Here is a 16,746-nt window from a genome sequence, read left to right as displayed (position 1 = left end):
TGTTTGTATTGTGTTTGATTTTTCATTTCAAATTACCAGTGTGAGGTCACTAAACAAGTTGCTGGGAAAAGATGCATACAGTTGGTTCTCAGCTATTAGTAACTTTCTCATACCTGCTAATGGTCCACATTGGGACTTTAAAATTAAGTTTTCCTCTTCTTCTCTTATATTTTTTAAATAATTTTATCTCATCAAAGGACTTACTGGTTCTGAATCTCTTCTTTTGAACTCTGAATGTTTCAATAGGCCTTGGGGACTTTGGTCTGTGTATACTTATACTTAAGAAGGAGGAGGTTTCACAGTTCTATCCCAGGCATACGGGGTCCTGGCCAGAGAAGATGAGGCCAAAGTTATACAATCCAGTGCTGCTATTTTGCTAGAGGAGGGACAAGGCTATTGGAGAACAGGAGTCATGGTGAAGCTATGGTGGTCTCGTGCCAGGTATGTCCCTGCGAGGCTGGCCATCAGGGTTCTTTTTGAGACTGGTTGCTTGAGCTCCTAGTCAGCTGGGGCCCTGCCCCACTTCCCTAACTGGCATGCTTACTTATGTTTGGCGCTTCCGCAATGCCTGGCACCATGCATGCCAAGCAAGGTCTGGGATGGCATAATTTGGCCCGCTGCTTGCAGAACTTGTTCATAGAGTTGAAAGTTGGCCTCCTCTGAAAGCGGGGGCTCTGACCTCATCTCCAGGCTCTGCTCCTGTGGACCTGGGAGGTATCTGAGTTCTGGTGTCCCAGGTTCAGGCAACCTGGGAGCCCAGAGTTCTGGTTTCCTGCAGGAAAGTGTGGGAGCCACTGCTGTTGGCATCTCTGTGTTAACTAGGGCACTGCAGCGACAACTGGTCTTGGAATCCTTTGTAGCAGTGCCAGCTTTTACTTGATCTGCCGTCGTCCAAGCGTGGGCTGGAGGTGTGCACCACCATACCTCAAGCAGCTGACTTGTACTGAACTAAGCTTTAGCAGTGTTTTGAGGTCAGTCTCAGGGGGTCCCATCCACTTTCTGGCCAAACGGCTTTTCCTTCTCTTGCATTAGATTCATTCACAGGGAAGGTCATGCAGCCTTCCATTCTGCAGTAAATCTTATTAAAAGGCTTCAGAATTCTGGTTCATTGATGTTCTTCCCCTTTCCCCAACTCTGCGATCGAACACCACATTCAGGGCTGAAACAGACTTTTTCTTTTCCCTTTAAAAGTTTCCTTGTTCATTTCAACGGGAGTTAGGTAGGGATGTTCATTGACTGGCTTCATTCACTGTTTAAACCAGAAGTCCGAACAGGGCACCTCGATTGCTAGCATTCTGGGTTTATGTACAGCAAAGGCGCTGTCCTTTTGGACCGCAGAGGAAAGTCTTCTTAAGAAAGTACTGCGATCGAGGTGCTTGGGGGGCTCAGTCTGTTAAGCCTCTGCCTTCAGCTTAGGTCATGATCCCAGGGTCCTGGGATTGAGGCCCTGCATTGGGCTTCCTGCTCAGCGAGGACCGTGCTTCTCTGTCTCCATCTGCCTGCTGCTCCCCTACTTGTGCCCTCTCTCCCTCTGTGTCAAATACATAAATTAAAAAAAAAAAAACAAACAAAACTTGAAAAAAAAAAGTACTGTATTCTGGCAACCGAGGATCGAGCAGCTTTGAATGCCCCTGTGCTGATTGTGGGGTGGCCGGTCGGCTTTTCCGGAAAGGTCTATGGGGTTAATGTAGTTAATGGTAGTTGAAAGGCGTAGGTGGAGGAAAGCTGAAAATATGGTTTTTTTTTTTTTTTTTAGATTTTATTTATTTATGTATCAGAGAGAGAGGGCGAGAGAGCAAGCACAGGCATACAGAATATATGGTTTCTTTTTAAAGGCGAAATGAGATACTGGAAAGAGAGAATTCTCAGATGTTACCATCTTGAGTGGCTATTGTTGAATCCTGTTCCTGGATTTGTGACAAACCTGTTTCAGTAAGGCCATGAAAGTAGAAACGATCATTTTAAGAAATGAAGTTTAAGCTTCTCTAAGCAGGCTTTTCCCAAAGGGTGGTCTGTGGGTCTGGGGCCATGGAATTCTGGTCAGGAGGGGCTTCTTCAGAATGCAGCAGGATCTTGTCCTGGACCTGCTAAATTAGAATAGAGTAGGGACCTGGAAACTGGCATTTTATGTCAGCACACTACCCCCGCCCCCCTGCCAGGGATTCTGTACAGCCCACGTAGGGGAGCCACTGGTCTCGATCCTTGGCTCTTGTTTGGGGTTGCCATTCTCTGCGAACTTTGGTTTTCTTTGGTTTTGCTTAAGCAGCCCTCTGATGTAAACATCGGTGGAATTTCTCCCCACGTTATCATTCATTCCTGCCTGTTTTGTTTTAAGCTCCAGGATGGTTATTACTGAATTTCCTGAGTTGCTTTGCATTTCTGGATTTCTAACTCTGAACTTTTGATTTTTCCTCCCCCCCCACAGAGCCGAGAAGACAGAGGTCCTCAGTGAAGATCTGTTACAGGTAATAAAAAATCTTTTTCAGGTGCTTTGTTTAAAGAGGAAAACCAAACCAAACCAAATCTCATAGTGAGAATGGAAGTGGATGGATGGATGGACGTATGTGTGTACGCGTGTATTCTCCGACGAAACAGAATAAAGTAAAATGGATCAGGGTGGTTCGGATCCTTAAAAAGAGCAATTGGGCTGCATGGTGATGGAAAAGGGATCTGAAACCTTGGTGTCATGTTTTGAAGTTCAGATGGGGCTAGTCCTGCTTTCTAGTGCCAGGTGTTGGGCTGGGGTATACGGGCCAGTTCACTGGCACTGAAGCCTGGTCATGGGTCCTGGGCAGGCGGAGGGACTGTTGTTTGCTGCTGGGATAGTGTCCTAGATGGGACAGGCCCTACCAGCTGTGGCGGAGGGCCCCACTGGCTCCAACCTAGAGTTTCCACTTCTCCTTCCCTTTCATGCTGTTGTTCCCCAGTTCTGGGCTGAGCTGGGTCCCGAGGGACTTAGAGTCTCAGTGACAGTGACCAGATCTGGCAGAACTGCTCTGAGGCCCTGAGGTGCTCTGCCAGCCACCTGGATGTCCTTTCCTCTCCATAGGGAGGGGCGTTTCCTGTGGGGACTTCAGTCAGGGCTCCTGCACTTCATCTCTCAACAGGCTTCCTGAACTCTGGGGCTCAGAGTTTCTCCCAGAAGGCCTGGGACCCTTTATACACATGCCTTCGCTCCACCTCAGCCCCCCTCTCTCCCCTGCCCACCCCAGAGCACACTGGGAAGGACAGAGCCCCTCCTGCACTGAGGTTTCTCTGAAGCCTCTTTGCTCGTGTCATTTCCATAACCCACAGTAGGTGTGTGCACTTGACCTCAGAAGACCAAAGATCTGCTCCCAGGTGACTCTCCCTCTCTCCCTAGGGAGAGAAGGAGCTGGCATAGTTTAGAAGAATGTGGCTTGTACCACCCCGTGTCAGAACATCCTTCTCAATTATGACAGCCAGCCACAGGTACAAGATTTTAAGAGCACCCCTCCCCCCCTTTTTTTTAAAGGACAGAAGATTTTATTAAGGATTAGAATGGTTTTTTTTCCCCACCCAGATTTATTAGATAATCATGTTCGTAATAATATTTCCTCGCTGGCTTAAATACATGGTAACATCTATTTCAACTTCATTTTCAGACTTCCAGCAATGTTGTTTGGTATTAACCTTTAACTTGACTGGGTTTTCATGTCTATGTTCTGTCTCCCACATCCCGCATCAGTAAACACATAATCTCATTGAATCCTTGAAGCCCCAAGATGCAGCCAAAGGGCCTCTCAGGCAGTTCAAGGATGGCAGAGTTCCCATAGGAGGCAGGCGGCAACCATCTGTGCTTGTCTCTTTGCCCGAACATCCACTTGGGACCCAAGAGTGTGCCAGTTTCTAGGAACACCTCATTTCATGACACGGATACTTACTCCACATCTGCCATCATTGCTACAGATGGTTTCCCCCTTCTTTGACTATAAAGAAAGAGAGTAATGGGTAAAAGTGTGGAGCCTTCCTACCCAGGTCTGCCCTTGACTCGCTCTGTGGCCTCAGAGATTTATTGAACCTCCCTGTGCCCCAGTTTCCACTTCTCTAAAATGAAGATAATGGCTATATCCACCCCATAAGGTTATTAGCAGGAGTTAATGGGTCAAACAGGAAAGCAGGAGGGATGGATCCCAAGCCACAAAGATTTGTTTGTTTGTTTCTGGGGTGAAACTTCCCTGAATTTGCTCTGTGTCCCCCTGCCTCTTAGATCAGTTCAAGAGGCTCTATTTTGCCTCTTGTTTTTCACTCGTAAGTGCATTTTGCTCGTGTGGCAATTCCCTGGGAGGCTGTGAATCCCGGGAGGGTGAGAACCTCAATTTATTTACTGTTGTTTTTCTACTACCTTGCCCAGGGACGTGACACATACTTGTCCTTTCAACAGAAATTAAATGAACACCTTATATTTGCGAACCAGATAGCATTCCAGGCACTCGGGAGAAGTCAGTGAACAAAAGACACTGAGGCCCCCGTCCCTGTGAACTTGACAGTTTTCTCGTGGCAGTCAGAATCAAAGCAAAATGATGGGGTGCTCTTGTTTGGTTTTGGTTTTGATTTGCCTGTTTTCTTGGCACATAAAGAGTGTGTATGATTTTCCCAGTGTTTTAAAATCTGGTCATTATAAGATCGGGGGGGAGGTGATGTGGCATCTGCTCCTTATATGCCTGCCAGATCAGGGTCCTGGTGGTCGGGCCTTGGCTCTGAAGAAAAGCTGCCGGGGCAGTGAGGACCTTCAAGGAAGAAACACAGAACCATATCACTGGGTAAAACAGTGTAGGGTAAAAATGCATTCTGTTTTGAATTTGTTGATTTTTCTTTAAAATAGAAAGCATCCCTAAGGGCCTGCACTTGGTCTTAATGAGTCATCAGAATACACATTTTTGGCATTCCTTCCCGTGAAAAGCAGCTCTCTTTGCCATAAACAGCCATATCCCAGCAATAATATTTTGGGAAGCTAAATCGTGATGCGTGGATCCCCATAGTCAGTATTTCTTACTGTTGGCTGTCCCTTCTGCTTTAGAGGTTTATTCAAAACAAAACAAAAACAAAGCCAAAAACCCATCCTAAACCCCATAAGGAGCCATTTTGAAGACACTGACCTTGCGTGGAAATTGCAGAACTTTGATTCTGGTCCCTCAGCATGATGTCCTGTGCGTGGAAGGCATGGTCGCCATCTGCGGGGGTTCGCTTCTGAATGTCCCTGTGGTTGTTTCCGCGTGGCAGTGGGGCTGGGCCTGAGGTGTGCACCTGCATCCGCGCAGGCTGGAGCCCGGGCTTTGTGGGCACTGTGGTGTGTAACGGCTGCCACCACTCTTTCTGATGGTTTTGGTCCAGACTCCGCTCCCTCCCTGCGTGCAGACTTAGCCCTTGAGAGTTGGAATTATTTGGCCCCAAATATCAGTAGTGAGAACTGCTGGTGTAAGTGAATGGGAACCATTTCCACATCTACCCAAGAGCTGAACACTTAGACCATGGGTGCCGGCGCCATGGACGAAGAGGCTGCGTGTGTTCTTCAGCCCCTTCAAATGGCTCATTTGTCTCTGTTTTGTCAGATCGAGCGGCGCCTGGACACGGTTCGGTCAATGTGTCACCATTCGCACAAGCGTCTGATGGCATGTTTCCAGGGCCAGCATGGCACCGACGCGGAGAGGAGATATGTGAGTAACGGATGTGACTTGGGGCCGTGGGCCGTATGTCTCTATGAGGCTTTGCACGCTGCGGCCCGTTGGTTTTCCTCAAGCAGGAGCAGCAGCGTTGCCTTGCTGATTTATGCCTTGTATTGCCACTTACTCTCATGCTACCTGCCTGACCAGAACATTCTTTTGTGCTTAAGATGTTGCTGAGTCAGGGGTGCCTGGGTGGCTCAGTGGGTTAAAGCCTCTGCCTTCGGCTCAGGTCATGATCTCAGGGTCCTGGGATCGAGCCCCGCATCGGGCTCTCTGCTCAGCAGGGAGCCTGCTTCCTTCTCTCTCTCTGCCTGCCTCTCTGCCTACTTGTGATCTCTGTCTGTCAAATGAATAAATAAAATCTTTAAAAAAAAAAAAAAAAAGACATTGCTGAGCCAAAAGCCCTGCTCATGCTGAATTTTCTCCAGGTGCTTTTAAAGACTTAGTGAGCCATTTGTCATTGATAAGACAGATGTCTGTTAGGAATGCTTTGATGGCAAAAAAGCTGAAAGCCTGTCTTAAATGGACTTGGAAAATGGACATAATTTATTGGCTTACTAACTGAAACGTCCAAAAGCTGGGGTGGACTTGAGGTAAAACTTGGGCTAGCATTTCAGTGGTTTGACCAGAACCCTACTTTCTTTCCTTCTGTCCCTTCTGTCTTCTTCAGTGTCTGCTTTATCCCTACATGGGTCCTCTCAGTGGTCACAGGTTGGCCACCAGCAGCTTCCATGAGCTACTTGCTTCCTTGTGCATGTCTGGCAGGAACAGAAAGCGTCCTTCAGTAGTTTTCTTAATGGAGTGGGAAATCTTCTTTTCCCAGGTCCTTGGCAGGTAGAAACCACCTCCCATTGCATTGGTCCGTATTGAGCCATATTTCCCATTCCCGAACATTCCCATTCCACCCTGGTTACTGTGGGCAGGGGTGAGGTTGGAGAAGAGATGGGGTGTGCTGGTTGGCTTAAGCTAATGGGGGCCCAGCCCTAGAGCCGCTTCCAGCTCACAGGCTTTATTGAGCCCCGGGTGAATCCCTAAGAGAAGTCAGGATGCTGTCGTAGAGAGGAAGAGGGCTGAACTCCCGGAGAACCGTCGAATGTGTCCATCCATTTCCTCCTGTGCCACCAGCAGCAGTGATCATGGGGCCGTCCCGTCCTTGGGTTTACGAGATCCGGGCTCAGCTGCATATACTAACCCTTGGAAGCCCATATACCATTAAGGCGATAATTTCAGGGGCATCCTGGGAAGCTGTGATTTGCCGCAGTGTTTTGTCTGTCACCAGATGTCTCAAAAGGAAGAACTGGCATGCGGGTGATCTGTGTCACCCTTAGGTTTTTCCCACAGATGTCTATGGGACATGGAGACAACAGGGTTATTCCTCTCTTGTGCAATACTTGCTTGGCTACAGTAGGTAGAGACCAGCGAGTGGAACTTTGCGCACACCCACGATTGTAGGAATGCCTGCTGCAGGTCCAGCCCCACAGAACCAGAGCCAGCCCCCTGGTCCTGTCCCCACGGCTCCTCTCCTCTTGCCATGGCTTCTGTTCTACCGATCCTTTTCACATGGTACCCTAAGGCTCTGTCCTCCTCCTCATTCCCCCAGCCACATTCCTTGGGCCACCTCCTCTGTTCTCATGGCTTCTGGCTGGTGTGTTTATGCCAGCGGCTTCTAAACCATCTCAACCAAGCAAAAACACTTCCTTCCCCAGATGTCTATTTCAGCGTGCGTGACCAGTTCTTCCTTCTGTGTTGACTCTCGAGTTCCACCCACCCTATTATGCAAGCCAGAAACTGTAGGGTTACTTTAGGTTCCCTTTCCTTTTATCCTCACCCTCCCATAGCTGCTTGATTAGCAAGTCCTGTGATTGGGAATATCTTTTGAATTCCTCACCTCCACTCCCATCTCTGCCACCTTTGCCTTAAAGCAAAACCTAATTACCTCTCACCTGGACAGTGAGGTCATTCCCTCAGCTTCAGTTCCTGCCTCTGGTTCCCTTATTTTCCAGCCTGTCTCCAGCCAGATCACCAGAATGTTCTGAAATGTCGTCTTCCTGCCTGGGGAAAAAAAAAAAAAAAAAAAAAAATCTTAGCTTCATGGTTCTGAAGAGGGACCACAAGTACACCCCTGGGGAGATTTGGAAAAATGTAGAGACACTTTGGGTTGCTGTAGGAACTGGGGGACACTACTGTGTTTGGAGGGAGGGGACCAAGATGCCAAACATTCTGCATCCCTGCATTCTGGAGGGATAATTCCACACCGGAAGTGGCCCCTAATGCCCATGGTGCCTCTTTCAAGGGGGCGCTGGCTGCTTCCCGTTGGTGGGATTAATAGTCCAAGCTCTTCAGCATGACAAGCCTTTCATAATCTGACCCCATTTCCCCTGACAGTGGTGTCTCCAGCTTCTTCCCACTTGTAGTGTGTACCTTGTCCTTCATGTTGTTGTGTCTGGTTGTTCCCTCTGACTGCTTGAAGGCTCAACCTGGGTGTCCCATATACTCCCTAAAAACAAACAAACAAGTATTTATCAAATGCCTACAGTATACAAATGCTAGAGACAGAAAATGAAGAAGAGGTAGTTTCCACCTTAAAGGTGCTCACAGCTGGTGCGGAGAGACACAATCATTATAAAATGACACGTGTAACAAAGTGTGCACAGGGTATCATGGGAGGACCAAGAATGGGGCATCATGGGATGAGAGAGGTAGCCAGGTGAGCCTTCCTGGAGGAGGTGGTAGCTCCGCAATAAAGGAGGGCAATGAGTGGCAGGCGATGGGCATATGCTAGGCAATGGACAAAGGTGCCCGACCCTCATTTCTAAAACCTAATGCCAGAGGCTTCCTTTTCCAGCCTCAGACAGAAGAGCCAAAGACAGAGCTCTGAGGGTGTCTACACTGTGCATGGGGGAGGAGCAGTCACCATAGAAACGATAGAAGATAGGTAACCACAGAGGTCATACAATGTGGAGAAAACAGCAGCAGCCTCTAGGGCCCTAGAATACACAGGAGGAGCCTCTCAGAGGCTCGCATGTGTGTGAAGAGACAAGACTCGGAGGCGGTGGTCTTCTCGGTCTAAGACCTGGACACGGCAGAGCTCATGCTGTGCGTCCTGTGAGACCCGGAGTGACTGCTTTTTGTGCAGTTGGCACACATTTTATGAATTATGACTTTAGAACTTTTTAAATGACTCCCTGGTGATCAAAAAGCTGTCCATGCCTCGGCAGTGCGCAGCTGTGATCGTGGAGGAGCGTGGCCGTGGTCGATAGCATCTTCATCAAGGAGACCCGCGTTAAGTAAGCGCAATGTCCTTATTTGTATACCTCAGGAAACAGGATTGTCGCAGCTTTGGGGTCAGAGCCTGCAAACCACAAGGCTCTCTGATACTTGCAAAGTAGACTCTCTCTTTTTATGATTTTTTTTTTCCTCCAGAGCTCCAGAGTGGCAGAAAGTGTATTTCTTTTGATTATTGCATTTATCCTAGATTTAAATTCCCTCAGAAAGTCAGCATTACTGGGGTGCCTGGGTGTAGTGCTGTGCGTCCAGCTCTTGGTTTTCGCTCAGGTCATGGTCTCGGGGTCATGAGATCAGGCCCCACGTTGGGCTCCGTGCTCAGCACAGAGTCTGCTTGAGATCCTCTTACCCCCTCCCTCTCCTTCTGTCCCTCCCCACCCCTGCCTGCATGCTCACTCTCTTTATCTCTCAAATAAAATGAATAAATCTTAAAAAGAAAGAAAAAGGCAGGCAGCATTATGAACATGTCTGAATTACGCTCACCATGTTCAAGGCACGCTGCCTGTTTTCTCCTGTCTTCCTGATCTGGAAGTGTAGAATCTGGTAATGTCTCCTTGTGGGGCAGGTGAGGCCTGCTATTTGCTTACTTGAAAACAACTTGAGAAGACAAGAGATGGGTAAATACAGTTGTTGTTGTTTATCTTGGCATTTCAAATACTGTTTTGAATAGTATATTTATAGTATATTTAGTATAAATAGTATAAATAAATAAATAAATAGTATAAATAAATAATATATAATGAAATAAATAATATAAATAAATAATATAAAATAAATAAATATTATATAGTATATCTCACCATATTTACATGGTGAAAATCCACTATGTACAGAAGATAAAGCGAGTTCTGTCCCAGTCCTGTTCCCCAGGCACCCTGCTCCCCTCTCCGGAATGACCAGCACCCTCCAGAGACATTCTCTACAATGCAAGCAAATGTTGTGCAAGTATATTGCATGGAGCCCTCTGAAAGCAGGAAGGCAGGTGACATGCGACAGGTCAAGGCTCAACAGTACCATGGCAGGATGGACCCTGCGTCTTTGCCATGAGGAGGCAAAGCCGCGCGGAGCCCTTCAGCACTGAACGCGGGTTTTTTTGTTAGCAGATTGTGTTATCGCCAGCCCCTGGTACTTTCCAGGCCCCTTTGACCCATATTCTGAGATGAGCCATCAGCCAGTGGTGGCAAGGTACTGACCCGGGCCATGGGCATGGGGTTCTGGCTCTGTGGCCCCCTCACCGGGGTGCCTGGCCAATCCACCTGACTCCCCCGGGCTTCAGGTCCCTTGGCTGGACAATTAGAACATTAATTAGGGGATCCTTATGGTCATTTCCAGCTGAACATTGAATCACTAATAGGCTTTGGGCTTAAATACCTTAAAAAAACCTCTTTCAGGGGCGCCTGGGTGGCTCAGTGGGTTAAGCCTCTGCCTTCGGCTCAGGTCATGATCTCAGGGTCCTGGGATCGAGTCCTGCATCGGGCTCTCTGCTCAGCAGGGAGCCTGCTTCCTCCTCTATCTCTGCCTGCCTCTCTGCCTACTTGTGATCTCTGTCTGTCAAATAAATAAATAAAATCTTTAAAAAAAAAAAAAAAACCTCTTTCAGATATTGAGCCAGATATTTTTAGATACTTAACTGAAAGCTATTTGTTATGATTACAGCCAAATTAAGAGCCAGTTTAAGAATGAGTATCCTCAGGGCGCCTAGGTGGCAATGTTGTCTAAATGACCAACTCTTGGTTTTGGCTCAGGTCATGATCTCAGGGTCGTGAGATCGAGCCCTGTGTCGGGCTCAGCATGGAGTCTGCTTAAGACTCTCCCTCTCCCTCTGCTCCTCCCTGCTCGCTCTCTCTCTCTCTCTCTCTCTCTCAAAATAAATAAATAAATCTTAAGAAAGAATGAATATTTTAGCAAAAGTTTTTGAAATTGAGCATTTTATTTTACGTATTTGTTGAGATCATCAGAGAGCAAAGTCTGTGTCTTCTGTTCCCAGTATCTGGGACACAATATGCACTTGATTAATTAAAAATGACAGCTAACAGCAACCACAACAATACTAGCAGTCAGCTCATGCTGAGTACTTACCGCGTGCTGGGCACTTAACATTGAACATCTCCATAGACGGACAGCCCTAGGACACCTGCCTTGTTACCACGCCTCTGTATCACCCAGGCATGAGGACACAGACATAGAGCTCACATAGCTTCTGCCTTCGAGACCAGAACCTGAATGCAGACGGGCTGTCTCTTACCTGTGTGGTTTGCTTGGAGGAGAAATTACTGAAGGGTGACCTGAAGCAGGTCATTGAGAACGAGTGTCAGTAATAGTGAAACCAACACATTGTCTTCTGCCTTTTAGAAAAAACTCCCGCTGACCGCTCTCGCGCAGAACATGCAGGAAGCATCAACTCAACTGGAAGAGTCTCTGCTGGGGTAAGAGTCGGCTGCTTTCAGGGAGAGGGCCCGGAGCCCCGTGGTCAGCGGGGATGGGGGGGGCAGCCATCTGTGTGACAGGGGGACTATGAGCGTGACGGTGTGGCTCATCCACCAGGAGAACAGTGCAGTGTCTGTGGGGAAAAAGTGGGGTCCGGGCCACTGGGATGGTAGAGAATCTTCCATTTAGTAGGAGCAGGGCTGGAGACAGATTGAAAGGGCTACAAGCAAAAGTGATGGCTAGGGTCCATATTTATTTCCCCGACCTTGGGTGTAAAGAACGGATCTCTTTCCTGTTCCAGCTGTTGACTCAGGTTTACAGACTCTGACCAGTCCCTTCTGGTCCTTAAGTCACTTCCTAGAGGACACCTTGGTGGCTCAGTTGGTTAAACATCCGCCTTCAGCTCATGTCATGATCCCAGAGTCTTGGGATCGAGCCCCATGTCAGGCTCCCTGCTCAGTGGGGAGTCTGCTTCTCCCTCCCCTTCTGCTGCTTCCCCCACTGCTTGTGCTCCCTCTTTCTTTCATGCTTTCTCTCTCTCTCAAATAAATAAAATCTTAAAAAAACAAAAAAAACAAAAAAACAGGGGTACCTGGGTGGCTTAGCCGGTTAAGCATCTGCCTTCTGCCCAGGTCGTGATCCCAGAGTCCTGGGATCAAGCCTTACATCAGGCTCCCTGCTCAGTGGGGAGTCTGCTTCTCCCCATCCTTCTGCCCCCTCCTCCGCTCATGCTCTCTGTCTTCTGCTCTTTCTCTCAAATAAATAAATAAATTGTTAAAAAAAAAAACAGAAAAATTAAAAAAAAAACAGATTCTTTGGCTACCTAAATTTAATATTTTGTACGATAACAGATGAAATGTCAACCATGCAACATAGTTATCAATTCCATAGAGGCATAAGACACATAAGACACATCTGATAACATGTGTTAACAGTCTTTTTCATCCTAAAGCATAAATCTGTAGACTCACATTTTAGGCAATGCCCCAAACATATAACGTTTTTGAGGTTCTACGGCGTGGCCCCCTAATGCATTCCCATCATGTAGAGAGCAAAACTGGCCCAATAAAGGAATGAGGTGCCTGATGCTTGTGGGGGTGTCTTGTGTTTTTAAAGGAAGATGCTGGAGACGTGTGGTGATGCCGAGAATCAGCTGGCTCTAGAACTTACACAGCATGAAGTCTTTGTTGAGAGAGAGATTGTGGAGCCTCTGTGCAGCATAGCAGAGGTGGGTGCTTTTGCCGGGAGGCACAGAAAAGCTGAGACAAGTGTGGGCTGCGTGGTGAATGGTTTGCTTGTGTCTATGATTTTAACAGTAACCAGTGGCATTGATATACGCTTCTTTTTGGAAGTAAGGGGAATAAATTGAGGGTACAAAATCCTATGCCTACAAGAAAAATAGAAGTAAATAAGTATCGCCCTTTCAAATGTTAAGTTTAAAACCCCGAAGCTTATCCCATTCGATATGTGGTATGTTCTTCCTAGGTGGAGATTCCCAACATCCAAAAACAGAGGAAACAGCTCGCTAAATTGGTGTTAGACTGGGATTCGGTCAGAGCCAGGTAAGGTAGAGCTGTAAAAATAACCAGTAATGCAGGATTATTGTCCCTCCCTCAGCAACCCTCTCGTCCCCAACACAGATGAGAGAAAGGCCAGTTGTGGACAAGATGCAGGTTTCCAGACTCATGCACTTGACCTGTAGACCAAGTCATACCCACTTCCACCTGCTTTTTAGGGCTTATTCTCCCAAGCATGGCAATGCGGATGATGTTAGAACATCCTGTTCTTGGGGCGCCTGGGTGGCTCAGTGGTTTAAGCCTCTGCCTTCAGCTCAGGTCATGATCTCAGGGTCCTGGGATCGAGCCCCACATCGGGCTCTCTGCTTAGCGGGGAGCCTGCTTCCTCCTCTCTCTTTGCCTGCCTCTCTGCCTACTTGTGATCTCTCTCTATCAAATAAATAAATAAAAATCTTAAAAAAAAATTAAAAAAAAAAAAAAAAGAACATCCTGTTCTTAGTGAATCAGCAGTAAAAAGAGACAGGGAAAAAGGAAAAAAGAAACTTAAGTAAATGTTTTAGGGGGCCAGGGGTCAGTGGCAGGCTGTTCTATGACTGTTCCTTGCTTGGATAGGGGACCGTAGGAATAAACAGATCTGTGATCTTAGCAGTTCTGAGGGTCCTGCCATGTCCAGACTCCGGTAGTTACAATACTTTCATGATCAAACACTGCTCTCAAGAGGGAGGAACTCCCATAGAACTAAGTAACCATCCCAGAGGGCTGCTGACTTGTGGGTTGATGCCTGATGGCGATCTGCAGAGAAGAGCCTCATGGCAGGACTCCAGCCTATAGCTCTGTCCACGAGGGCATTTGTATCAGTGACTTACGTGGCTTTCTTCTCGGATGAGAGTGGGAAATAATGGAGGGAGCCACCCCGGCCCTGTCCTTTCTCAGACTTTATCACAAAGGTTGCTAAACTTTCTGTAAAGTATTTTCAGCTTTGCAACCCACGTGGTCCCTCTCACAGTTACTGAACTCTGCTGTTGTAGTGTAGGAACAGCTCTGGATCATAAGTAAATGAAAGTGTGGCTGTCTCCCAATAAAACTTTATTTAAACAAAAAGTGGCTTTGTTAGCTCTCTGTTTTTGTTTGCTTTTGTTGTTGTTGTTACTGAAGAATAATTGGCAAACAATGTTGTATTAGGTGCACAACATTGATTCGACAGTTCTATACGTTGCTCAGTGTTGGCCACCGTAAGTGTCACCCCCATCTGTCCCTGCACAGCGTTACTACAATTTTCTCGGCTGTACTGCCTATGCTGTGCTCTTCATCTCTGTAACTTACTTATTTGGTAACCGCATTCACATTGCAGTCCTGTGAAGTGGATACGATTATTTCTCTTTGGTAGATGTATGGAGAGACAACCATCATTTCCTGAGCTTCTACCTGGGACATGTTTTTTTATTGCAGATTTAGAACATGGGTAGCAATTCTACAAGGCAACCTTTCCTCGTTTCTAAAATACCACTGAGTTTCAATGCACCACTGATTTAATATCTACTTTTTTGAGGGACGGGTTAGGGACTCCATTCAATGTACAAATCACTTGTCCCGATTTAAGAAACGTTGAATTCATAGAAGGTAATGATCATGGTAAAAATAATTGCCACCACTTGCCGGACACTTGCCACGTGTGAGGCCCTGAGCTCCGTGCATGGTCTGTCAGCTCACTTGATCCTTCCACCAGTTCCTGTCATTCTGCTCATTCATGTTTTCGACAGATCTCAGTTGTGTGCTTACTGTGTCAGACTCCATGCTAGGTGCAAGTGCCAAGGCCCCTCAGGATAGGAGAGGGAACAGGGGTCAGTGGGTTAGTCTCTAATAAAAGAGACTTCTTTTATCGGTCAGGGAGGGACCTGCACAGAGTACCCACATGACTTGCTTCATGCCTCAGAGAAGATAAACGTCTGAGCGAGGTCCCTGGCTTAAAGTCCACCGTCTTGTCTCCTTGTCACACGGACACCTGTGATTAGAAACATCTGGGCCAGTACTGGGAGTGGAGGCCACCCTGAGTTTGAATTTTTTTTTTTTTTCTCCAGATAAGGAAGCATGTTCTAATGGTTAATTAAATGAGGCTGTGAATGCTCCCTCACTAGAGTTGGTTGAGTGACATTATAGATGCTTATCTGCTAGAAGCTTCACATGTACGGTACACGTATCCTGGAGGGGGTTTCAACACAGATTCTTGATCTGCGTTCATGGTCTTGTCCACTTAACCAATCAAAGCAGGTATCAGAGAAATAGACAGTGGAATTTCTTTACTTCTTCCTGTGGCTCTTCCCTGGAGGAGAATGATCCTAGCCAATGACTACTTGCTGCTTATTTTCTAAGCAGCAATCTGTTATATGACAGATATAATCTGCACACACATATGCATGCATATGTATATGTATTTGCTCTCTCCCTGATTCCTTATGATGGTTCTGCAAGGCAGACGGTGTTGGCTGTCTTCATGTTATAGATGAGTTTACTGAGGCACAGAGAGGTTAAGTCATTGCCCAAGGTCACACAGCTAGTGGCAGGAGAGCCAGGCTTCAGAATTGAGCATGTCTGACTCCAAAGTCCAGGCTCTGTGCACTCACTATACAGCCTCACCAAGCTGAGCTTGGCAGACTCGCCGAAGCTCCACTGTGGGGAAGTGCCTCACGTCCGGAGCTGGAGAGAAGGCTGAGCATACTGTTGGGGTGGGGTGGGGGTCACAGAGCAGCTGCTGGAAAGCTTGATGAATTGCTAGCATGGGTTTTCATCTCTGTAATATCTATGTTTACATTGAAATTGCTGGCACTTTCCAGAATAGCACACATAATCCAGACTCAAACAGAAGGTCAAAGTGTACTTGAAAGCCACACGGAGATTGTTTTAGATTACTGTTCCCCCTGCACTCGCCTACTCTTGCTATGGTATAATTCTTCCTTTTTTCAGTGCTTCTCACCTACTGTAAAGTGAATGCAAATATTCCACATTACAGTTCAGATTTGTTGAAAATGTGGTCTTTAGTATATTAATTCTAAGAACTGTTTTTTATTCTACAAGTGTTTTGCTACCTATGAATTGCTAGCTGCTTGACTGAAGTTCTGGGTTTTACTTGCTGGCAGTAATCCCAGCTGAGGATGGTAGCAGGAAGAGTCATGGGAGCCCAAGAGGAGGACTGACTCCCAGTGGCACAGGAACATTCCAGGTCAAAGCAGGAAAGTGCAAGGGTGTTTCACTGCAAGGATGCCATGATTGGACACCGCCAGAAAGGGGTTTTGTGACGTGATTTCCAGCAGTGGGGCATGTATGAGACAAGATGTGGTAGATTATACTCCTAGCAGATAGCTTTGCAAGAGTCCTGTCATGCTTGCTTCCATTCCTGGAGGATAAGCTCAAGAGAGGCTGGCATCCGATGTATGCTGTATGTTTTGGAGAAAATCTGTCTCCCTGAGGGCCCTGATTCTACAAGGTTGAGAATGTGCAGCTGCTTTTCAGATGCTGGTTGCCCCCATGTTTTGCAGGTGGAACCAGGCTCACAAATCTTCAGGAACCAACTTCCAGGGGCTTCCGTCAAAAATAGATACCCTAAAGGAAGAGATGGATGAAGCTGGAAATAAAGTAGAACTGTGCAAGGTACGAGATTTCCCTGATAAATAATAGTTGCATCAGCCTGGTTCTTGCAAATGACAGAGGAAAGGGTAAATACTGCAGATTATTTAGTGTTTCACACAAGTCCTATCAGAATACTCTGCATGATAGGAAGGGTGGGTTTTAGTTTCTTCTTTATTTTCTAAGACCCTGTGTTACTTTATCATGAGAAT

At 46.9% G+C, this 16,746-nt stretch overlaps 1 protein-coding gene across 6 annotated transcripts in view; it reads left to right on the top strand.

The window, feature by feature from the left end:
• ARHGAP17 (Rho GTPase activating protein 17) overlaps positions 1 to 16,746 on the top strand; it is an 85,252-nt gene that overhangs the window by 32,450 nt on the left and 36,056 nt on the right. For all 6 annotated transcript variants that reach the window (XR_006382320.1, XM_044233573.1, XM_044233569.1 and 3 more), the window contains exons 2-7: positions 2,426 to 2,465; positions 5,571 to 5,675; positions 11,322 to 11,395; positions 12,513 to 12,624; positions 12,882 to 12,958; positions 16,447 to 16,558. Coding sequence is in view for 5 of the 6 variants with exons in the window: in XM_044233573.1 (XP_044089508.1) it covers positions 2,426 to 2,465; positions 5,571 to 5,675; positions 11,322 to 11,395; positions 12,513 to 12,624; positions 12,882 to 12,958; positions 16,447 to 16,558 (520 nt within the window). In the remaining variant the exon portion in view is untranslated. The remainder of the gene's footprint in view (positions 1 to 2,425; positions 2,466 to 5,570; positions 5,676 to 11,321; positions 11,396 to 12,512; positions 12,625 to 12,881; positions 12,959 to 16,446; positions 16,559 to 16,746) is intronic.

The sequence above is a fragment of the Neovison vison genome, chromosome 14 (genome assembly GCF_020171115.1).
Source record: "Neovison vison isolate M4711 chromosome 14, ASM_NN_V1, whole genome shotgun sequence".
Lineage (NCBI taxonomy): Eukaryota > Metazoa > Chordata > Mammalia > Carnivora > Mustelidae > Neogale > Neogale vison.
This window is presented reverse-complemented; position numbering and strand designations above follow the sequence as displayed.